This window comes from Dendrobates tinctorius, unplaced genomic scaffold, assembly GCF_039654945.1.
Source record: "Dendrobates tinctorius isolate UK_male_01 unplaced genomic scaffold, ASM3965494v1 ptg000037l, whole genome shotgun sequence".
NCBI lineage: Eukaryota > Metazoa > Chordata > Amphibia > Anura > Dendrobatidae > Dendrobates > Dendrobates tinctorius.
Window position 1 is genome coordinate 24264616 of NW_027361705.1, and position 25554 is coordinate 24290169.

General features: G+C 47.3%; 1 protein-coding gene across 8 annotated transcripts in view; it reads right to left on the reverse strand.

The window, feature by feature from the left end:
- The window catches only part of LOC141088064 (uncharacterized), a 129005-nt gene that overhangs the window by 4393 nt on the left and 99058 nt on the right, over nt 1–25554 (reverse strand). For 5 of the 8 annotated variants that reach the window (XM_073573935.1, XM_073573936.1, XM_073573934.1 and 2 more), the window contains 4 exons: nt 5129–5160; nt 3766–3819; nt 3541–3579; nt 2620–2670 (listed from right to left, as the gene is read on the reverse strand). In XM_073573935.1, the coding sequence (XP_073430036.1) occupies nt 2620–2670; nt 3541–3579; nt 3766–3819; nt 5129–5160 (176 nt within the window). Of the gene's footprint in view, nt 1–2619; nt 2671–3540; nt 3580–3765; nt 3820–5128; nt 5161–6502; nt 10808–14276; nt 14535–20488; nt 20933–25554 lie in introns of those variants that run through there. The other 3 variants (XM_073573939.1, XM_073573940.1, XM_073573941.1) reach the window with 3 other exon arrangements.

Sequence of the window (25554 nt, forward strand, 5' to 3'; positions counted from 1 at the left end):
ATTAGCAGAATGAAGGCTGCAATTTATAGTAGACTGTGTATGGAGGACATAAATGGTTTCATAAAACTCCCAGGCATGATCCGTAAAAATCTCTCTAAGAAAAAGTGTCCGTGTTACTGTCCGCCATGTCTGTCATGCCGCAAGATGCCTGGAGCAATGTGCACGCGCGCCTTACCTCATGGCTGTTGCTGGGTAACCATCCATCTCTGTCTGGTTCTGCAATCCGCTGTATTCCTGGAACACCTAATCATGTGACTTCTATGTTCCAGCCCTGCTCTGATTCTGCAATACGCTGTATTCCTGGAAACCTCTGATCATGTGACCTCCTCTATGGTTCTACCCAGGCTGTTCTAGCGATGCTCTCTATGATCCTGGAGGATCTGAACACAAAGTTCCTCCAGGTCCTGACCCGGAAGTACTGGTGCTATGGTGCTATATCAGACCGCCCCTCCCTATGGTCAGGGCCTGAGTATCATGTTGCTTCCCTGCATGGCTGCTTGGCCTGCTGGGTCGCTCCTGTATTCTGTGCCCCTACACTTTGCTCTGTCGTGCGTCTCTGCACACGCTCTGTGCTTGTACTCTGACTCCTGTCTCGTGCCATGTCTTGTGTTGTCTCTCGTGCCATGTTTGTCCTTGCCTTGCCTTGTGGTACCTCCGCTGTTCTCTGCTTTAGCCTGTTTTGCCATGTCTGGTCTTTGCTATTCTGAGCCTTGTAGTACTTCTCATGTTTCTTGTCTCTGCCTGGTTTTCCGTACTCTGCCCTTTGGTGCTCTCTTGCACATTTCCACGCTAGTCCCAAGGCTCTGCCTTGGCCCGGCTCTGGGCTTCGGCCTACGCTCCGCTGCTAGCTCTGTTCTTGCTCTGACCTGGCACTGTTTCTGCCTATGTTCCGCACCCTGTCTTGCCTTGTTTCTCGCCTAGCCTTGTCTTGTTTCTTGCTTTGTTGCTTCGTGTGCCCTTTGCATGCACCTGGCCTTCCTAGCCTCCAGCTTGTGCCTCAGCCGTGCCCGCCCTAGTCGTGCCCGCCTGCTTGTGCCTCAGCCGTGCTCGTCGGTCAGTGACAGCTGTGTCGCCTGCTATGCCTCAGCCGGGTTCGCTGGAGTCTGGCCCGCCTGTTAGTGCTGCAGACCGATCAGCTAGCCAGTGCCCCAGCTGTGCTCTCTGTGCTTCCTTGCACTTCACGCTGTTTCTGCACTGTGCTCTACGTGCTCTCTATAGCACGCGCAGGTCCTCGCCTGCCCTTGGCATACCTCCCCGTGCTTCTCTAAAAGTACGCGCAGGTTTTGCCATGTACCCTGTCGTGCCCTCTAGCACGCACAGGTCCTAGTCTGTATCATGTCTTGAATCCTGACCCTGGCGTGCCTCTCTGCATGCGCAGGACTCTGCTTTTAAACTCTGTCCCTGGCATGCCCCTCGGCATGCGCAGGCCTCCGTCCGTGAACCTGACCCTGGCGTGTTCCTTCGCAAGTGCAGGACTCTGCTCTGTACCTTTCTCTGGCATGTCCCTCTACACGCGCAGACCTCCGTCCTTAAATCTGTCCCTGGCGTGCCCTTTGCATGCGCAGGCCTCCGTCCTTGAATGAACCCTGGTGTGTCTCCAAGCACGCACCCTGCCTTGATCCCTGGATTGCCTGCCGGATTCCCGAAACCTGCCGACCGCTGCCAGAGGTCCAGAACCAGATGACTGCGGCCTGATGTCCGGACCTGATTTCCGTAGCCTGATGCCTGGATCCTGTCGGTCGTTGCCAGTAGTCCGGAGTCCGATGCCATCGCACCCTGTCTTGGATCCTGGCGTGTCTCCTTGCACGCACCCTGCCTTGGACTCTGGCGTGTCTCTCGGCGTGCACCTTGTCTTGGACTCTGGCGTGTCCTAGCATGCATCCCTCCTAGGAACACGTGTGATCCCTAACACGTACCCTGCCCTGGACTCCAGTATGTTTTCTGCACGTGTTATGTCTGAACTTTAGGCGTGCCCTTGCACGCACCTTGCCGTGTTTCACCGTTGGTGCCCTGCATCTGATTCTCTGTTTTTGCCTTGTATCTGATTAAAATGTGTAACCACGTTTGCTGATGAAATCCTGTGATTTCGCTTTATGTTTCGTTTCCTGTTCGCCCTGTTGCTAGACACTCAATAGTGTCTCCCTGAGCCGGCCGTCTGGTCCAGCTGCCGTGGTGGCTCACCCCCTTGGTCTTGCCCCTGACACTCCCTGTACAGGGGGTGGGTTCTCACTAGGTTCGCTTGCCCTAGGTGGGTGGGTGCCACGGCCCAGAGGGTCCACTCTAAAAGGAAAAACGACTCAGCGTAAGCTGACGCTCGTCACACTCACAGCAACCAACCAGATCACTGCTCTTCATTTTAAAGGAAATTGAGATGTTGAAATCTGGATTCTGATTGGCTGTGAAGGGTCACACTGATACTTTGTCTTAGAAGAGTATTTATACATGAGCGTGCCTGTGTCTGCTGATGGTGGCACAGTGACAATGAGAGGATGTGAAATCTTCATGAATTTCCAACTCTTTCTTACATCATTTCCCCTTGTAGATACAGTACATTGATTATGGCAATAGTATATCTGTGGGAACAGCTCAGAAATATGACTGTTTATAATGCCAACTTACAAGATGGTCTCCAGGGTAGGCGCGCGGGATGCTCCTCCAAATTTGTTTTTCCTATAATAGAACATACAGCTCTGGTTAGAATCATAACACACTGGCTCATCATCTGCGGCTTTTTATGTCACTTTCCTTATATGTCTAGTGGTATTTGTTGCTGTTTTAGCACAGAATTCATCAAAATAATGTGCGTGATTCATGAATTTGTCGCAAAGTAAAAAATAGGCTTTTTTCGTCTTTTGAACTGCGTTTGTGATGTTTGGTCTCATATTTTGGAGTACTGAAAAACACACCAGAGGGAGGAAGAAGGAGACTAGAGACAATATGTGCCAAATCAGGAGAAAATATCTGGAATTGTTAAAAAACAGCCACAAAGCAGCAAAAATTAGAAAAAAGGCAAGCACATGTAAAATTGACTTAAAAAAGGTGCAAATAATGAAAAGGGTAAAAAACAACAAAAAAAGGTGCCAACACACAAAAGTAGACATAAAGTGGACACAAAGGTGGTGATGAATCTGGGCCACGATCTATATAACCTGTCCGTCAGATAACAGCATGGACATAACCTCCAGAATCTCTCCAGCTCTGCCATCACATAGATTGTGCTACACAGAAGGATGATCCTTTAATCTCAGGCTCCAAGACAACATTTGGTTGGTCAAGAGTCCGGATAAATTTGGGGCATTACTGTAATTGGCTCCTGACCGTATTGTTATTCTACGAATAAAAGGGATGAGGAACAGTATGAAGAATTAATTTGGGTCTAAGTTCTTTATTATTGAAAGCAATGTCATCCTTCTTATGGAAACAGTGTAAATGCCCCTGAGTGGGAACAGTAACGCCATGATATCACCACCATGGCGTCCTCCCCTTATTGGGACACATACTACTCCTATATGAATGTGGAAGATATAATAAGATACATACTCGAATTCTACCTCCCATAGCTCTATGCTGACTCTCCATCTATTAAAGAAAAAGAAAACAGAATGAATAATATTACACATACACAGTCACCATGATGGTAGGAAGAGGAATGATACTATTGAGCCTTAATATAACCAATGCAGACTCATAGCGAACATCTCTGTGGTGGATCATTACAGGGAGAGTCCAGGAGGATTAATAATCCCAGTTATATGATATACATACAGCTCAAGCAGGAACTCCTTGTACTCCTTGTACTCCTCTTCTAACGTCATCCTACTGAAGAGAAGGAAGACAATTAGGAATTATTGTATCTGCTCCATAGCTGATAACAGATCATCGATAGTCACTAAAATGTACAACTGTTGTATGTCACAAACCTGGCGTAGTGTAAGGCCCTGTTCACATGTACGTGTCTCCAGGGCGTCTGGTAGCCGTTTTCACCCGTACTGGAGACATATATCCACGCGTACCCATTACAACCTATAGGGCTGCTCATATGTCCGCGTTTTACCAGCAGCACAGATGACAGATGCCAATACCAGTCTATGGGTCCATGTACAACACATATAGCACACGAATGGCATCCATGTGTCATCCATGTGCCGTCCGTGTATATTTAACACTGCAAAGTATAGAAGCTTTGGAATTGATTTTTATAAAGCCATAGTGGAAAAAAACGGATGTCACATGGATGGCACACGGGTGACCCACTGAGGAATCATTGATGATACACTGATAGCACTCGGGTGACACTGGGGACACACTAATGACACCAAGTCATCGCCAACTGTGGTACTTTACAAATCATTAAAATGTAATCTTTAATGCAATACTAGAAAAAATATTTATACAAAAAAACACTAATTAGAGTAATATGGGAGTAATTACTCCTTTTTTATACTATTTAATTAAAGTTTATATTTTAACAATTTGTAAAATATCACAATTGGTGGAGAATTGGTTTCTAAATAGTGTGTACTCTAATAACACAATAACGCTTTGAGCTTTCTCAAGGATGACACACTGATGGCTCACTGATACTACACTGACAGTACACTGATGGCACACTGATACTACACTGACAGTACACTGATGGCACACTGATACTACACTGACAGTACACTGATACTACACTGATAGTACACTGATGGCTCACTGATTCCACACTGACAGTACACTGATGACACACTGACAGTACACTGATGACACACTAACAGTACACTGATGGCACACTGACAGTACACTGATGACACACTGATGGCACACTGATGCAAAACACTGATGACACCGATACTATTTTTTCCGGTATTGGTATTATATGGACGTGTGAAGGGGCCCACAATTTCCTCCCACCATGAATGAATTTCCCAAAATTTGGACACTAAATCTGCCACATCTGAACTTGCCCTTCGGCTAATGCTCGGCAGTAATAGAGTCACCCGGTCATTCTGACATGGAGCTGCAAGGTTTCCCTGTGGGAAGCAGAATTGCAGGAGATTACGGGTGACATGGAAGGTGACTCTCCGCCATCCAGTGGCCCCAGTCTATCAGAGAAATTGCAGATTTAGGGTAAGTAAGCATTTACCTCATTCTCCTCACTAGATTCTCGCTCATAAACTATAAAATAATAGAAAAAGAAGAATTATAGCAGACATTGTATTTCATTCCTGTTTTGATATTTGTAAAGAATTGCAGGGATTAACTACATAACGATTCCATTATTAAAGGGAAGTGATGTCCTGACATTACAGGGTTAACACCTATAGATAAAGGAGAACCTATCAGAACATAATAAAGGACACAAAAAAGAGGCTAATACGTTTCCTTCCACTTTACTCCCGACTGCAGCCCTCTAGTGAGTGTCCCCTCGGCAGGCACCATGATGTCACTGTGTGATGTCATCCCATTTCATGGATTACTAATCCCCAGTAACAGCAGTAACTGTCAGGAGTGACAAAAACCTACAACCAATCCCATATTCATGAAATAGGGTTTTAAGGGATTGTGCAGGACTGGAAAAACATAACTGCTTCCTTCTAAAAACAGCGCCGCACCTGTCCACGGCTTGTGTTTGGCATTGTAACTCGGCTTCATAGACATGAATAGACCTGAACTGTAATACCGGATACAACCAACAGACAGGTGTGGCGCTGTTTTTTGAAGAAGAGACAGAATTTTTCAAATCTTGTACAACCCTCTTAGATTCTTTACCTTAAATCAAAACTTTATCAATGTAATCACCTAAATATAAAGCACATAGCCTCTTCACAGAGGAAGAGGACAGGAGTTCTAGAGCCACCCATTAGAGGAGGCAATCCTAAAAGTCAATATCGGCCCTTTCATGAGCCTTGGCACATGACTTTGGATAGGAAACCAAACCAGAAGCTGCATTTACAATCAAGTACTTTGGATTTTTTACTCCTTATTAGCACAAAGCTATCGCCAATAGGTGGCGCTAGAGCTCTTGTCCTCCTCCTCTGAACAGGCACCCTGCATATTAAAATTCCCAGAGGAGCATTACTTGGCCTATAAGTCTCCCCACACCAACTTGGCGCCTACACAAGGGACAACGTTACCCCTTAGACCCTCTAAATGTTATGTAACTGTTACAAAATGGTAAAAATTAAATATTTATGGCAGTTATTTCTATATTCCTAATTATACCTAATCTATACATTGCACTGTATTGTTCACATGGATGGTGGAGGATACAAAGAGAGAAGGCCGGTTAGATAGATGACACAGTTTAAACATTAGCAAAAAATAAAGTTGAGATATTAGAGAATGAGGGAAATGAGGAGCGAGAGTCACAGACACATGGGATATAATAGGACATAAATCAGGAGCGAGAGTCACAGACGCATGGGATATAATAGGACATAAATCAGGAGCGAGAGTCACAGACACATGGGATATAATAGGACATAAATCAGGAGCTAATATAAATGATGTTACTCACACTCCACTAACTGAAACCCTCAGAGAAGTTCCGTTCGGCAGTTGATTCTATGTCATCATGATGTCACAACATTCCGTGACCTCATAACCGGCAGCCACCTACAGCCGATGCTATATACATGAAATAGGCTTCTCACGACTTATGGGCACAACTGGTTTTGGCCTTAAAGGGGTTCTCCGAGAAATTTAATAAAATAAATAAATAAATACACAAATAATAAACAGTTTTCTAAATACTTTTATTTAGCAAAAAGCTATGCTTTATGGACTGCGCCCTGTCAGGATTTTTGCATGAAAGAGTGGTCCAAAATTCAAGTTGAGAGGTGTAAGAAGCTCTTGATGGTTATGGGAAGCCACAGATTGCAGTTATTGTTTCCAAAGGGTGTGCAACCAAGTATTAAGATGAGGGTGCCAACAATTTTGTCAAAACTTCAGTTTCTGGAACAATTTCAAGGGTTCCAACACTTTAGGCCATTATTGTGTGTGTAATATGTATACACATCAGTCTCGGCGTCTCCTATGTGATGTAGCCGTATATACACCATTCTAGGTGTATCCTGTCCTGTGTCATGTATATAGCTATAGTGCGGTGTTAATATAGTGGGTAATATTTATATATTGAGCTTTTTTTCTCATACCGAGTCAGTATGGGAAAAAAATATTGCACTTCCTCATTCAATAGTATCTGATAAAAGAAAAAATCTGATAAAAATAAAATATCGGATAGCACACGCCCAATTTATACGTTTGTGTGCATGAGCCCTTATTCCATGTATATATACACTGCACAGTACGGGTTCTCCTGTCCTGTATACTGGGTATAAGGGCTCATTCATACTCCTGTATAAAATATTGATCTGATGTTGCTTCAGAAAATTTGGACAAGTGGAATCCGTATGGCTGAACTTATGCCATGCGAGTGTGCAATTTGTTTTCTCCCCCAGTCTCCGTGTGACATCTGTGCGACATGCATATGCAATGTGTTCTTAACATCATCTTTTACATACTATAATTCACTATGTAATTTAAGACAAGTTTACAAACTAATGAAGCAATCTTATATACAGATATAGATGGAATAGATATAATAAACTCTAAAGATGGCTCTGAAGGATCTTTAGCCTTGTTTAACCCCTTTCTGACATCGGATGTAATATTCCGTCCACGTGCCCTGGGCCAATTTGACCATGGACAGATCATTACTTCATCGAGATCGGCCGCGCTAACGGGGAGTACGCGGCCGATCACAGCCAGGTGTCAGCTGATTCTAACAGCTGAAACCCGGCATTAGGTGCCAGGAGCGGTCACAGAACGCTCCCGGCAATTTAACCCCCAAAATACTGTGATCAAACAAGATCTTAGATAAAAGCGCCAAAACATAAAAAAAAATATATAAATGAGGTGTCTCTGTAATCGTACTGGCCCAAAGGATAAAACTGCCTTATCAATTTTACCACACACGGAATGGTATAGACCCTCCCTCCCCCCCAAAAAAAGAAATTCATGAATTGTTTTTTGCTCTTTCTGCCTCCCATAAATCTGATCTTAATTCCAGCCAATTTTGCATTGAAAAAGTAAAACAGCGCTCCTTCCCTTCTAAGCTCTGCTATGCGACCAAACAGTGGTTTATCCCCACATATGGGGTATCAGCGCACTCAGGACAAATTGCACAACATCTTTTGGGGTCCAATTTCTCCCATTACACTTGGGAAAATAAAAAAATTTGATCTGAAGTAAATTTTTTGTGAAAAAAAGTTAAATGTTCATTTTTTGTTAAACATTCCAAAAACTCCTGTGAAGCACCTGAAGGGTTAATAAACTCCTTGAATGTGGTTTTGAGCACCGGGAGGGCTGCAATTTTTAGAATGGTGTCACTTTTGGGTATTTCCTATCATATAGACCCCTCAAAGTGACTTCAAATGTGATGTGGTCCCCCAAAAAAATGGTGTTGTAAAAATGAGAAATCGCTGTTTAACTTTTAACTCTTATAACTTCCTAACAAAAGAAAATTTTGGTTCCAAAATTGTGCTGATGTAAAGTGAACATGTTCGAAATGTTACTTATTAACTATTTTATGTGACATATCTCTGTTATTTAAGGGCATAAAAATTCAAATAAATTTTACCACTATCATGAGGTACAATATTTCATGAGAAAACAATGTCAGAATCACCAGGATCCATGGAAGCGTTCCTCCAGAGTTATTACCTCATAAAGGGACAGTGGTCAGAATTGTAAAAATTGGCCTTGTCATTAACATGCAAACCACTCTTGGGGGTAAAGATAATAAATATATAATTTACATGAAATATGTGGGTGCCCCCTCTGTTTCATAACCAGGAAAGGTAAAGCAGACAGCTGTAGGCTGCTATTATCAGGCTGGAAAGGTCCATGGTTATTTGGCCCTTCCCAGCCTAAAAATACCAACCCGCAGCTGCCCCAAAATTGGCTTATCACATTAGATACGCCAATTCTGGAGCTTTCCTGATTGCCCTAGTATGGGGGTATAACTGGTATTTCCTGCTAGGCCACAAGTCCAACTAACAAAGTCAAGTAATGCTCTATGGGCTTCCCTCACACTAGCTGTCCCTCGTTCCATTTACTGCACAGACCCGGACTGAACCCTAACAGGTAATCTCTGCATGTGTTGTGGCTGTCGAACAGTCGCAAGACCTGCAGGCGTGAAAACTAGAACATAGTATTTGAGCACGCAGAAGTCACTAGGTTAGTACCCAAGCATGCTCGGATAACACCTTATCTGACCACGTTTGCTCATCACTAGTAGTAATGTTACTTACTGCTATTCACATTCACAGTCACCGGATTGGGGGGAATGCTGGACAACCTCAGGGCTGCATGGGGAACAATTTTTAAAATAAATTAGTGAACAAGTGACATTGTGTTGTTTTTTTTTTCTGTTTGTGTTTTTCCATTAGTGGACTACGACGGATTTGGTGGACTGTGGCAGATTCCCTTGATGACAGCGGACCTGTGTGGCTTTTTTTTTTTTTTTCAAAAAGAAATTGGTGAACCAGGAAAAGTGTCGGAGTGTTTTTTAAATAAAATTTATTTTTCTGTCTGTGTATTTTTTTCCATAACTTTGTTAGTAATGGGGGTGTCTGATATACACCTCTCCATTACTAACCTCAGGGCTTGATGCCAGCTGTGATTTTTGACATGCGCAGCTCATTGTCTCTGCTGAATATCCGGTTGGACGCTCGCATCATGCCTACATTCAGCATTACACCATGGTGCAGGGCCGCCATCAGGGCCTTACTGCTTGACTGACGTATGGGGCCCCCAGTATCGGGCCCCCTCTCTTCTGCTCACCGGATCCCAGCGGCAGGATTCTGCTGATGCAGTAATTCAACCTGCCCTCCGAGACTCAGGTTCAGTTAATAGAATGTTCATTTCATACAGTTCCTAGTTAACAATTAATGGCTGGTTATTGATTACTCATATCTTCTTTATCATTTCTTGCAAAGCTGTATAAGAACATTTCGAGTGAGATTGTAAAATGCAGAACCCAGCCTTCCTCCTCAAAACCAACTTCTCCACCATTATAGAAGATTGACTCTCCACTTCACTCTCAAGATCACGTCTCACCACCTGTGCACTTGACCCGATCCCATCCCTCTTCATCCCAAACCTCACCACAGTCTTCATCCCATTCCTAACCCATCTCTACAACCTATCACTAACAACTGGTGTTTTCCCCTCAAGCTTTACACATGCCTCAATCACATCTATCCTCAAAAAGCCCTCTCTTGACCCATCCTCTGTATCTAGCTATCACCCTATATCACTTCTCCTGTTGTGAACTCATTTTCTGGTTTACCTCTGGCTTCTGGTGAGGGTGGTGGAGCTGGCTGTGTTGACAGAGGAGTCGTGACTTCTCCATCCGGGCTCCCTCTGTTGGTGACAGCAGGTAATGAAGCTGATCTAAATGGCAGAGACCTGCCACCTGAGGAAGAGGACTGTGATTGGACATCAGGAGTCTCTGACTGGATTTAAGACAGCCGACTCCCTAATTTTTTGCTGGTAATTTTTTCCTGCCCTGAGGTTCTGGTTTCCAGTTCTGTTCCTGCCTCAAGCTAAGTGTGCTCTGCTATTTTTTCACATGAGATTTGGTCTGGTTTACTCAGTTTTTGTGGTCAGCCAGCCCCTGCTGGGGCTGTGCTGAATTTCCATTCTTATGTCTCTGTTTATGCCAGTTTGCTTTTTGTCCCTGATCAGATTTGTCTCTTTTTGCTCTGTCTTCAGAATATACCAGAGTGCTGATATAGGGAATTGAAGTCTAGCGACTTCAGGGCTTTTGTTATCAGAAAGTGTTGGACATTTTTTGGCAGGGTTTTGTGCTTGATTGCAGACAGCATCTTTCCTTTCCTGTCCTTTCTAGTTAGTGTGGGCCCCATCGTTTGCTCAGCCTATTTTTCTATCTGTGTTTTCATCTTGTCTCACCGACAATACATGTTTGGGGGCTGTCTAATGCTTTGGGGTCTGCTCTTGGGCAGTTTAGATTTCCCCTTTTCTTGCTTTAGGCTTATTTAGTTCTCCGGCTTTGACGAGGCATCTAGGATCATCGTAGGTACGCTCCACGGCTACTACTAGTTGTGTGGATAGGATTAGGGGTCTGCAATCCACTTAGATACCAACCTCTCCAGTTTTCTGGGGCTTAGCTTGTTTTTGTTTTTCCTCCTCGGTGACTCATTCATAACATCTCCCCTATGCCTCAAAACTACTGCAACAACACGTCCATCTTGAACTGTCCTCCCACCGCTCTTCTTGCATCCTCTTTGACCGCTTACAATCTGGCTTCTGGCCACACCACTCCACTGAAACTGCCCTGAGGTCACCAATGACTTATTAACCACCAAGGCCAAGCGACACTACTCTGTCCTCCTCCTCCTGGACCTGTCCTCTGCCTTTGACACAGTGGACTGTTATGATGAGTCACCGAAGAAGGAACAAACAAAATACCAGCTAAGTCCAGAAAAAACAGAGAGGTTGGCAGCTATCGGATTGCAGACCCCTGAACCTAGCCACAACAACTAGCAGTAGCCGTGGGGGGTTCCTACGGTGCCCTAGACCCCTCGATCACAGACGGAGAACTATATAGCCTAAAGACAGAAAGGGGAAAAACTAAACTGCCCCAGAGCAGACCCCAATGCAATAGGCAGCCCCCAACATATAATGACGGTGAAGCAAGATGAAAACACTAACACAGATAGAAAGATAGGTTGAGCAAATGATGGGGCCCAAGCTAACTACATAGGACAGGATAGGAAAGCTGCTGTCTACCATTTGCAAAAACCCTATCAAAATGAGCCAACCGACTGATAGGAAAAACAGGCCCTGAAGTCGCTAGGCTTCAAAAGACTATATCAGCACTCAGGTATATTCTGAAGACAGAGCAAAAGATCAACAGATCAGAGACAAAAATGGAGTTCAGCTCACCCCCGGCCGGGGATGGCAGAACTCCCAAAAAACAAGTCAAAACAAAAACAAAACTGAAGAGTACAAAGAAGAGCAGAAAAACTTAGCTTTGAGATGCAGGAATCAGACTGGTCTCCAAGCAGGAAAATCACCAGCCAGGAAGAAGGGCGTCGGCAGCCTTATATCCAGTCCTCAATTCCAGCCACCCAGTCATCATCTAGCTGCCCAGGTGTTTGGTAATCAGCCTCGCTACCTTCCTGGGAAAAATGAACTCACGACAGTGAACCATTCCCTATCACTACAAACCCTCTCATCTCTTGGTTTCACAGACTTGGCCCTATCTTAGATCACATCATACCTAACCAACCGAACATTCAGCGTCTCCCACTCGTACACCACCTCCTCACCTCGCCCCCTGAGTCCAGCAAGGTTCAGTCCTAGGGCCCCTGCTCTTCTCCATTTACACCTTAGGCCTTGGACAGCTCATAGAATTTCACGGCTTTCAGTATCACCTCTATGCTGGTGACACACATCTAGATCTCTGGACCAGATATCACCTCCCTACTAACCAGAATCCCTCAGTGTCTGTCCGCTATTTCATCCTCCTTCTCCACTAGATTTCTAAAACTTAATATGGACAAAAGAGAATTCATCATCTTTCCCCGATCTCATTCGACCCCCCCATGGCCCTATCCATTAAACGGCTGCCCACTCTCCCCAGTCCCACAAGCTCGCTGCCTTGGAGTTATCCTTGACACTAATCACTCTTTCAAGCCACATATCCAAGCCCTTTCCACTTCCTCCTCACTTCAACTCATAAATATTTCATGGATCCGTACATTCCTCAACCAAGAATCTGCAAAAACCCTAGTGCATGCCCTCATCATCTCCCGCCTTGACTACTGCAACCTCCTGCTCTGTGGCCTCCCCTCTAACACTCTCGCACCCCTCCAATCTATTCTAAACTCTGCTGCCTGACTAATCCACCAGTCCACCCGCTATTCCCTTGTCCTCTCTCCCCCAGTACTAGTCGTGACTTGTATTGTTTAAGATTACTGTACTTGTATTTATTATGTATACCCCTCCTCACATGTAAAGCGCCATGGAATAAATGGCGATTTAATAATAAATAATTATTATATTATAATAATCAATCAGGAAGTTTGGATTGCCATCTAGAGGTGGTAAAGCTTACCTGCACCAAGGAAAGGAACTTTTTTTTTTCTTTTACAAATTTTATAAAAAAGAGACATGTAACAATACATACAGTAAGTCTGTATTACATGTTTGACCATCACACTGGAGAGTGTATGGATCAATATAGTCATTTTTTAATGAAAACCAATGGTAAAGAATGTTAATAATAATCATGTCGGTTTTCAAATCGATCAGCTGCGATCAGGTTCGGCAGGATATAAACTTTGAACAGAGCTGGAAATTACAGCTCTGCTTAATGTGTAATGGCCGATGCCACGTACTGCAGATCAGATTTATGACAATAAGGATAGGTCATTGATATTATATGCCTGGACAACCCCTCTGCATTGGATCTATCACTGCTACCTTCTTGGATAGTTAGCTGTATAGCCTAACTACTGCAACTGTAAAGAAGCCTTTCCTTTACTGATGTCTGAATTATTTTCCTCCACTTGTAATGACTGTCCCCTGTTCCATTGTTTTAAATACATCTGTATAGACGTGTGTACTATCAAGAAAGACCACCGAGGAAAGGGATCACCCCTCTAAGGTTAAGTTCACACTAGGCATTTTTGCAGCTTTTTTAATGCAAATTTTCAGTTCCGTTTTACACTATCAGCAAATTCTATGAGATTTCAGAAATCTCATGCACACACATTGTTTTTTTCTGTCATCAGGATTTTGCGTGTTGCATGATTTTTTGCACAATGGAGCAAGTCACTTTCAGCGTTTTTCACCCATTGAAATGAATGTATCAGATTTTGCTGATTTTTTTGTGCCAAAACCTGATTCTATAGAACAGAACTTTTTTTTCAACACTAAACTTTATCAGCATGCATAAGAAACAAGTCTAGCATGCCAGAAACACAGCAAAAATGAGGGAGATCAGGTTTTGCTGCAGGAATTGGAAAACTTGCAAAGTCAGCAGTCTATCAAATACTTAATTTTCCCCACTGTGTATACTGGCCCAAAGTACGCTCTGGTTGGCCTCCATTACATGAAGAGGGTCCTATGGATAAGTCATAAGAATGTAGGCAGACATATTTTCAGGTATGTGCCAACTATAAGAATAATTTATATTGAACTCTGTGATATTTTAGGAAGAACTCCCGGTGTGGACCCGCTGGACCGTGGCAACGAACCTCCCGTGGGCGAGATGACCAGGTGGACCACCCCCTATAGCTATCACCACGGCAGCTGGTACCCTGCGAAGGACACAGGAGTCACGACTGGAGGTCGGAGAGGCTGGCGGGGGATCTCCCCAGGACAGGAGCACAGATGGCGGTCAGGACTGGAATGACGGCAAAGCGGCAGGGACCGGACACGGACTGGAGGACACAGGGACCGGACACGGATTGGAAGACAGCACAGGGCGGAGTGGAGCCCCGGAGTATCAGGACCTAGAAGAGAGAACAGCGGAGAGCACAGGTAAGATATAGGCAGGAGAGCGGGAGCTGCAGGCAGAGGAACGAATGGAGGGACGAGGGGCCAGAATCACTAGCTAGGCACAAGTGATCATCAGGCACCGCCAGGAGGAAGAGGCGGCCTGATATAGGGAGTGTCCCTGGAACTTCCGGGTCATTACCTCCTCCCAGAGCAGAGAGGAGGGCGCACGCCTGCAGGGGGAATGGAGCGCGTGAACGCTCCTGAGCACAGTGTGGGCGCGCGTCCGAGGAGCAGGAAGCCAGGCAGGGGCGCGCGCCCGACAGAGAGCAGGGGACTGAGCGGGAGCGCGTGCTGGGTGAGTGTGCCGGGGAGCTGAGAGCTGCGGTGAGGACCGAGGCGGGCGCGGCAGCAGTGTGGGAGCCGGGAGTGAGTGGGACGGCTGGAGCGGCGGTGAGGGAGCTGGCGAGGACCGCGGCAGCAGCCGCAGCAGGCGCGTGACAGTAGCCCCCTCCCTACGCACCCCCATCCGCAGACTGGAAAGAAACTTAGTCAAAATTCTGGGAGCCTGGATATTCTCCCGAGGCTCCCAGGATCTCTCCTCGGGACCAAAACCCTTCCAATCAACTAGAAAAAAGGTTCTCCCTCTTTGCTTTTTCATGGCTAAAATGTCTTTAACCTCAAACACATCGTCAGCGGAGACAGGTAGAGGAGAATGGGTAGCAGAGGCATGGAACTGATTGAGGATGACAGGTTTTAGAAGGGATACGTGAAAGGAATTAGGGATGCAGAGTGAGGCGGGAAGTCGCAGTTTGTAGGAGACATCGTTGATACGAGCCAAGACCTCAAAGGGTCCAATGTACCGGGGTCCCAGTTTGCGCGAAGGGATCTTTAGGCGAATGTACTTGGAGGATAACCAAACCTTATCACCCGGATGATATAGTGGGGAGTCCAAGCGCCTTTTGTCTGCGTGTCTTTTCGCCCTGTCACGAGCTAACTCGAGAGTGGTCTTGGTCTCCTGCCAGATCCTAGAGAAATCCCCAGACAGAAGATCTGCCGCCGGTACACCCGAGATAGGAGGAACCGGTAAAGGTACAACCGGATGTTGCCCGTAGACGACAAAAAAAGGTGACTTGGCAGAAGATTTGCTGACGTGATTGTTATAAGCGAATTCAGCCCACGGGAGTAAGTCAGACGAGTCATTCTGGTGGGCATTAGAAAAATGCCGGAGATAGTTCACCAAATTCTGGTTAGTCCGCTCTGCTTGACCGTTGGACTGTGGGTGGTACGATTAGGAGAAGTCGAGCGTGATGTCCAGAGACCGACATAGGGCTCTCCAAAATCGAGAGGTGAATTGGACTCCTCTGTCCGAAACAATATGCTGGGGCAGTCCATGGAGACGGAAGATGTGATGGATGAAAACTCTCGCCAAGTCAGGCGCTGAGGGTAATCCAGGGAGAGAGATGAAGTGGGCCATCTTGGAGAATCTGTCTACCACCACAAGGATGACGGTGCAGCCTGCAGACTTGGGTAGATCGGTAATAAAATCCATGGCAACATGTTGCCATGGAGTCGAAGGAACGGGAAGCGGATGTAGAAGACCGGAGGGCAGCTGCCTAGGAACCTTGTTTTTGGCACAGGACGGACAGGAGGCGACAAAACTCCGTACATCTTGGAGAAGAGTAGACCACCAGTAGTAGCGGGACACAAGGACAAGCGTCTTCTTAAGGCCGACATGACCTGCAAGTTTGGAGGCATGCCCCCAGCGTAAGACCCGTTTCCGGTCCTTCTCGGGCACAAAAGTCTTACCAGGAGGTGGCGAAACTAACGCGACAGGTGCCACCGTGATGAGCCTGGAAGGATCCAAGATGTGCGTGGGTTTCTTCCTCAACATTTGCAGACAGGAAAGACCTGGACAAAGCGTCAGCCTTGAGGTTCTTGTTACCGGGACGGAAGTGCAGGTCAAAATCGAATCGGCCGAAGAACAGGGACCACCTGGCCTGCCGTGGGTTGAGTCTCTGTGCCGATCGAAGGTAAGCTAGGTTCTTATGGTCCGTGTAGATTGTAAACGGATGTACAGCTCCCTCTAATAGGTACCTCCATTCCTCCAGGGCTAACTTGATGGCAAGCAGTTCCCTGTCTCCAATGGAATAGTTCCGTTCCGAAGTGGAGAATGTCTTGGAAAAGAAACCGCATGAAACAAGCCGACCGGAGGGGGATTTCTGAGAAAGCACTGCTCCGGCCCCAGTAGCCGAAGCATCAACCTCGAGGACAAAGGGTTTGTTAGCCTCTGGGCGATGGAGCACGGGTGCCGTGGCGAAGGCTTGTTTCAGAGACAAAAAGGCGTTCTCGGCCTCGGATGGCCAAACATGAGGATTAGCTCCCTTGCGGATCAGTCAAGGAGGAAAAATGAGGGATGAACTGCCGGTAATAATTTGCGAAGCCAAGAAACCGCTGAATTGCCTTAATGCCATGGGGACGCGGCCAGTTGAGCACGGCTGACACTTTCTCTGGATCCATGCGTAAGCCTGAGTCAGAGATGATGTAGACTAAGAATGGAAGAGAGGACTGTTCAAAGGCGCACTTCTCCGGCTTAGCATACAGGCGGTTCTCCCTGAGGCGCAACAGTACTTGATGGACATTTCTCCTGTGGGCGGACAGGTCAGGAGAGAAGACGAGGATATCGTCCAGATACACAACCACACAGGAGTACAGAAGGTCTCGAAAAATGTCATTTACAAATTCCTGGAATACTGCGGGAGCGTTGCACAAACCGAAGGGCATGACCAGGTATTCGTAGTGCCCATCCCTGGTGTTGAAAGCGGTCTTCCATTCATCTCCGGAGCGAATACGGATGAGATTGTAGGCTCCACGGAGATCTAGCTTGGTAAAGATTTGCGCCCCTCGCAGCCGATCGAATAACTCTTGAATAAGAGGAAGTGGGTACTTGTTCTTGATTGTGATCTCATTAAGACCCCGATAGTCAACACAAGGACGAAGAGATTCATCTTTCTTCTTGACAAAGAAGAAACCTACTCCAGCGGGTGAAGACGACTTCCGGATAAAGCCTCTGGCCAAATTTTCCTGAACGTATTCGGTCATGGCTTGGGACTCAAGGGGATTCAAAAGATAAATTCGCCCCTGGGGTGGAGTAGAACCTGGAACAAGATCGATCGGGCAGTCATATGGCCGGTGCGGGGGAAGACTCTCTGCCTCCTTCTTGTTGAAGACGTCGGCGAAGGCCCAATAGGCTGAGGGCAGACCGGATGGTCCCGAGGCTGATGGTGAAGTCTTGGGAGGCTGCACAGGAAGGAGGCACTTAGTATGGCAGGACTGACCCCAACGAAGAATGTCCCCAGAGCGCCAATCCAGAACAGGTTCATGTGTCCTTAACCAAGGAAGACCTAAAAGCAAGGTATGGGATAATGAAGGCAGTACGAAGAAGGCTATCTTCTCTCGGTGCAAGGCTCCAATTTGTAACTCCACCTCTTCGGTGACCAAGGTAACGGTCTCGCGCAGGGGAGCACCATCGACAGAAGCTAACTGCTGGGGAAACTCCAAGGACCTGACAGGTATCCGCAATCTTTCTACCGCCTCGAGTTGGATGAAGTTCCCTGCTGCCCCCGAATCAATATAGGCCACCTCAGAAAAACGTTTGGAACCCAGGATCAACAAAACAGAGAGGGTCAAGGGTAGAGAGGTGTCACTGACACCTAGGGAGGCCTCTCTTACCTGTCCTAGGCGGAGGCGTTTCCCGGCCTTACCGGACAGGAACGCAGGAGATGGGCGGCGCTGCCACAATAGAGGCAAAGGCCGTGCGTGAGTCTCTCCTGGCGACGCTGTTCCGCTGGTTTGAGTCGGTCCACCTGCATGGGCTCCGGTGCAGAAGTCGCGGCGGAAAATCGCGGGCGAGGAGGGCTGCGTGTAGAGGGAACTGAACGAGGAGGTCTTCTCTCCCTGGCGGCTTCGCGGGAGCGCTCCTGGAAACGAAGGTTGATACGAGTTGCCATGGAAATGAGGTCATCCAAAGACGTAGGTGTGTCTCTCCCAGCCAACTCGTCTTTAATTCGAGCAGACAGGCCGCGCCAAAAAGCCCCTACCAGCACCTCGTTGTTCCATCCTAGCTCGGAGGACAACGTACGGAACTGGATAGCGTACTGCCCCACAGAGAGAGCACCTTGGCGGAGATTGAATAAGGACTCGGTGGTTGAGACCAGGCGACCGAGCTCGTCGAAGTCTTTACGGAAAGTCTCCAGGAAGGTTGCAAGCTGAGAGACTGAAGGATCGTCTTGCTCCCACAAAGGATTTACCCTGGCCAGTGCCTCACCCTCTAAGTGGGATACCACAAAGGCTACTTTGGCTCGGTCGGTGGGATATTGCAGGGGCGACAATTCAAAATGGAGCTGGCATTGATTAATGAACTCCCGACACAGCTTGGGATCTCGGCTGTAGCCCGGGGGTTTGGCCAAACGAGGTAACGGATGTGGTACCGCCGCCTGAACTGGAGCAGCAGCAGCGGTCTGGAGAGCTAGCAGGCGGTTATCCACCGAGGCCATGTAAGTCAAAATGAGGGCCTGGGTGTCGTGTTGCTGGGCGAGCTCCTGCTGGAGACCGGTGATCAGAGAGGCACTCCCCAGATCAGAAGCCTGTAACGACGAGAGACGGGACTCCATGGATTTAAGGAATGACATTATCCTCGCCTGATTTTCCCAGAGGAACAAAAGTTCCTTTTGGGTTGGGGTCGGGGTACCAGCGGGATCCATGGCCTGATGATACTGTGATATTTTAGGAAGAACTCCCAGAGTGGACCCGCTGGACCGTGGCAACGAACCTCCCACGGGCGAGCTGACCAGGTGGACCACCCCCTATACAGGGAGTGTTAGGGGCAGGCCCGCGGGTAACTATCACCACGGCAGCTGGTACCCTGGGAAGGACACAGGAGTCACGACTGGAGGTCGGAGAGGCTGGTGGGGGATCTCCCCAGGACAGGAGCACAGATGGCGGTCAGGACTGGAATGACGGCAAAGCGGCAGGGACCGCACACGGACTGGAAGACAGCACAGGGTGGAGTGAAGCCCCGGAGTACCAGAACCTAGAAGAGAGAACAGCGGAGAGCATGGGTAAGATATAGGCAGGAGAGCGGGAGCTGCAGGCAGAGAAACGAATGGAGTGACGAGGGGCCAGAACCACTAGCTAGGCACAAGTGATCATCAGGCACCGCCAGGAGGAAGAGGCGGCCTGATATAGGGAGTGTGCCTGGAACTTCCGGGTCATGACCTCCTGCCAGAGCAGAGAGAAGAGGAGGGCGCGCACCTGCAGGGGGAATGGAGCGCGTGAACGCTCCTGAGCACAGTGTGGGCGCACGTCCGAGGAGCAGGAAGCCAGGCAGGGGCGCGCGCCCGACAGAGAGCAGGGGACTGAGCGGGAGCGCGTGCTGGGTGAGTGCGCCGGGGAGCTGAGAGCTGCGGTGAGGACCGAGGCGGGCGCGGCAGCGGTGTGGGAGCCGGGAGTAAGTGGGACGGCTGGAGCGGCGGTGAGGGAGCCGGCGGGGACCGCGGCAGCAGTCGCAGCAGGGGAGTGACAAACACCATGTAAATCTAACATCAAAGGGAATCTGTCACCAATCTGTCACCAGGTTTTTGCTAATCATCTGACAGCAGCACAAAAGTAGGAAAAGACAGATTCCAGCAATGTGTCACTTAGTTTACTGTGGGAGATGTGACACAGAATTCTTAGATACAGCATATACAATAGAAGAGCTGAAAAGCTGCCACGGGCCACATCACAGCTATGTACATTATCTATAGACAGTGAGCTGCTTATCACAGGAGGGGCAGAGTCGAACTTGGTGTCACCTGCTGCTGCAGTCTGAGCAGTGATAAAGTCCTCGTGATAAAACCTTCATTATAAGTAAACAACAGCACACCGCCTCATAAGGGACACATCGATGAGTTACCCATTTTAACCCTACCTCATACTTTCTTCAGATTACATAGCGAAAGCCTGCTAATGGATTTCTTTAAATATATAGATGTATTTCCATCCTTTGGCAAGTAAAAGAAAACATCTGATAATCCCTGATGAGTTGGTAATAATGGCCTGGTATCAATAGTCATAGCCGCACAAAGTGAACACTCAGCGGGCAGCAAGATTTCTCTCCCTTCAAGAGTCCGGAAGGGAATGATCAAAGCCTTCTTGGTCCGGCTCACGGACCGACCCACTGAATAATGACAAATGTAACGTTTTTTTCTATGCTTTATTCCCCCCATATTTTTTTTAAGTACTTTACAAAAGTCCTCATTTAGGGGGATTTTTCCTTGTTAAAGGTCACCTTTACAGATTCCTGAGCAAAGAAAAATAGAACTTGGTTCCATGTAATTATGGGCCCTGTAACATGCAGCTATGACTTGTTACCCTTGTCTTCCGTCTCGTACAGTAACAGTCTCACAAGACTCCAGTTCATTCTTCTGTTCATAAAGTTCTAACAGATACCGGTCCGGCTTTATGTTGGCCTCACGCAATTCTAGCATGATCTTCTCCACTTTCTGGAGGCTTCTTGCATTCTTCATGCTCCGTCCTGCAATGTATAGTTTGAACTCTTCTAGTTCAATAAGCTTACAGGTGTCCTCCTCACAAATGTTCTTCACTTCTTTTGATTTGTCCACTTGAGGGAAGAAAACAAGACCAGATGACTTCTCAAGTGTCTCAAGAGGGACCTGAAATTCTGGCAACTGATGCTGAAAGCTGATGGGGACGTTGGGAACAATAAAAGCTCCTTCAGCTAGAGTCTCCTCAGAGGGCTTCCTCCTGGCGAGGATCACCTTGTACAGATGTGTGGGCACGACTACATCATCACTGCCAATAACCTGAAATAAAAAATGAGCAAGAACATCTTCATTACACCAAAAAGATCACAGTGCACCACCACAAATTGCAGTAGGCCTCTGTGCACCTACATGGAGACTTCCACATCGCCCCTCACACACCCCACCCATCTTCACTATTAAAGTTTAAACTTTAAGGACTTGTAAGATTTAGAAAACGAATATTAAAATGCCATCAAATAGCAAAAGAAGCTGCGGTGGGCATCTCTATTCCTGGGGACCCAACTGGCCCCCAATAATATAAACTTTCAGCCCACTTATTTCACTGTTATCTGACAATTGGGCCCCGGGAAGCGGGGACTGCATTAATGGATAAATAGAAAATCAGCATATATCTTTATTACAAATTAGATTGTTTAAAAGTGCCACCAACAAGGTGCATTCATTCTCACTAACCTGTCCGTCCAACGCCTAATGTCAGGTCTGTGGTAACAGAAAGGGAACCTGTCACCAGAAGTATCATAACAGCTAAAACTATGACTTTACTTAGCGTCTGTGCTGCATTCCATAAATGCTTATATACCCTCTGTATACTCCCCAAAAAACCTTTAAAGTTCTCCCGCGTTGTATGGAAATCGGGTCGGTCCTGTCCGATGGCCATGGTTTAGGGCCTCTTGATCCCTCCCTCCCGGCTGCTGCTCGCCGCCCTCTTCCCCGGCTGCTGCTCGCCGCCCTCTTCCCCGGCTGCTGCTCGCCGCCCTCTTCCCCGGCTGCTGCTCGCCGCCCTCTTTCCCGGCTGCTGCTCGCCGCCCTCTTCCCCTGCTGCTGCTCGCCTTCCTCCTCCCTGGCTGCTGCTCGCCGCCCTCATCCCCGGCTGCTGCTCGCCGCCCTCATCCCCGGCTGCTGCTCGCCGCCCTCATCCCCGGCGGCTGCTCGCCGTCCTCCGCCCCGGCGGCTGCTCGCCGCCCTCCGCCCCGGCGGCTGCTCGCTACCCTCTTCCTCGGCAGCTTCTCACCACCCTCCTCCTTCAACTGACATGGATGATGCCTCACATCAAGATTTCGCCAGGCAATGTGGATGCATCAAGGAGTCACCTACGTCAATTAAAGAAGGAGAGCAGCGAGCAGGAGCCAGGGGGAGGGATGGGGAGACCTGAAACCACGGTTCCAACCTCTATAGTGCCCACAGAATGATAATGAAATGGGGCAGCCCACTAGAAAAAAAAGTTTCATGCAGAATTTTATAGTGCTCACAGAATTATAATAATGACATTGAGCAGCCTACTGAAAAAAAAAGTGGAAGCCAAGTTACAGAGTATCAAAATTGTGTATTCTAATAAAGGAAGCTCCAGACTCTATAGTGCTGACAGACTGATCATGAACTGGAGTATCCCACTGGAAAAAAAAGAAGCCAAGTAAGAGAGTGTCAGAAGGGTGTACTCTTGTAAGGGAAAAAAGGAAGTTCCAGACTCTATAGTGCTGGCAAAATAATAATGACCTGAAACTGACCATTGAAAACAGAGTGGTAGCCAAACTACAAAGCATTCGCTATGGACAGTTAGGTCCATATATATTTGGACAGAGACAACATTTTTCTAATTTTGGTTCTAGACATTACCACAATGAATTTTAAACAAAACAATTCAGATGCAGTTGAAGTTCAGACTTTCAGCTTTCATTTGAGGGTATCCATATTAAATTGGATGAAGGGTTTAGGAGTTTCAGCTCCTTAACAGGTGCCACCCTGTTTTTAAAGGGACCAAAAATAATTGGACAATTGACTCCAAGGCTATTTCATGGACAGGTGTGGGCAATCCCTTCGTTATGTCATTCTCAATTAAGCAGATAAAAAGGCCTGGAGTTGATTTGAGGTGTGGTGCTTGCATTTGGAAGGTTTTGCTGTGAAGGAAACATGCGGTCAAATGAGCTCTCCATGCAGGTGAAACAAGCCATCCTTAAGCTGCAAAAACAGAAAAAAACCCATCCGAGAAATTGCTACAACATTAGGAGTGGCAAAATCTACAATTTGGTACATCCTGAGAAAGAAAGAAAGCACTGGTGAACTCATCAATGCAAAAAGACCTGGGTGCCCACGGAAGACAACAGTGGTGGATGATCGCAGAATAATCTACATGGTGAAGAGAAACCCCTTCACAACAGCCAACCAAGTGAACAACACTCTCCAGGAGGTAGGCGTATCAATATCCAAATCTACCATAAAGAGAAGACTGCATGAAAGTAAATACAGAGGGTTCACTGCACGGCGCAAGCCACTCATAAGCATCAAGAATCAAAAGGCTAGACTGGACTTTGCTAAAAACATCTAAAAAATCCAGCACAGTTCTGGAAGAATATTCTTTGGACAGATGAAACCAAGATCAACCTCTACCAGAATGATGGAAAGAAAAAAGTATGGCGAAGGCGAGGTACAGCTCATGATCCAAAGCATACCACATCATCTGTAAAACATGGCGGGGGCAGTGTGATGGCTTGGGCATGCATGGCTGCCAGTGGCACTGGGTCACTAGTGTTTATTGATGATGTGACACAGAACAGAAGCAGCCGAATGAATTCTGAGGTATTCAGAGCCATACTGTGTGCTCAGATCCAGCCAAATGCAGCCAAACTGATTGGTCGTCGTTTCATACTACAGATGGACAATGACCCAAAACATAAAGCCAAAGCAACCTAGAAGTTTATTAAAGCAAAGAAGTGGAATATTCTTGAATGGCCAAGTCAGTCACCTGATCTCAACCCAATTGAGCATGCATTTCACTTGTTAAAGACTAAACTTCGGGGGGTGTGGCCTAGCACCTGATGTGAGCGGTCGGCTTCTGGAGCTCCTCCGCTGAGACCGGCAATTATCCTGACGATAGGACCCCTCTGGAGGCTGGTGAATCTCTGGGCGGCTGAGAAGAGACTCAGGAGGTCGGCCCCGACGGGTGAAGTGGTGCGGAGCTGCAGCGATGGTCCGGAGAAGGCAGCAGGACGCCAAGGCAGGAGCGGGGATCCGCACCCAAGATGGCGCCGACAGCGTGGAGGCGGCTGAGAGAGCGGACGCTGCAAATGCCTCTTATGCAAAGAGGCTAGAAGTGGCGGCCAAGCTGGAGAAATATGCCTGGGTGGAGGGAGCACGGCAGGAGATGGCTGAAGAGAAGGAGGAACAGGCTGGAGAACGGAGGAATGAGCAAGGAGAAGGCTCTGAGGATGATGCGGTACAGGGGGGGCCGGAGGGGGAAGAAGGTGGAAGGGGGAATGATGATGTGGAACAAGAGAATGTGGAGGAGCTGGTTATAGGGGAGCCCACTTTGCGGGACATTTATGAACTGATCAGATCATGCAAAATTGCGATAACAACGTTAACTCACAGAGTGGATGGAACTATAGCAGAAGTTACTACAATAAAGGCAGACATGGGCAAAATGGATAAGAGAGTGGGAGAGGTGGAGGAGAGAGTGAGTGTGTTGGAAGACCATATCTCTAAAATGCAAAAGGCCCACACTCAGTGTTTGCAAAAATGTGCTGCTCTGATTAATAAGACTGATGATCTGGAGAATCGTTTACGGAGGAACAATGTAAGATTAGTGGGTATCCCTGAGAAGACTGAAGGAAATGACCCTACAAAATTTATTGTAAAATGGCTCCAGGACAAGATAGGTGGTGATAACCTGTCTAAGATGTTTGTGGTGGAAAGGGCTCATCGAGTTCCTATGAAACCCCTCCCGATGGGATCCCCCCCTCGTACGGTCCTTGCCAAGATCCTGAACTATAGAGATAGAGATGCCATATTGAGGTGTGCTCGTACGGCTGAAGACATGTGTATTAATGGCCAGAAGATCTCTATTTATCCAGACTATTCGGCTGAGGTACAAAAACAGAGGATGAGCTATGGAGGGGTTAAAAGGAGACTGAGAGATTTGAATTTGGTGTATTCTACTCTCTACCCAGCGAAATTGAGAGTTGTAGCACTGGGGACGGTTCATTTTTTCCAACACCAGAAGACGCCACCAAGTGGCTGGACTTAAATCAGCAGAAGCTCTCGGCTAATAAAGAAAGAGGGAAGTGAAGGGATGAGGCCGGAAGTGAAGAAGTTACTGCCATATTGCTGCCTTTGGACTTTGAGTTCACAATTTATTGTGGTTTCCGGAGGACTTATTGTCAAAATGTTGTTTTATATGCGGAGGGGCTGGGGAGGTGTTTTAGTAACAGCGGAT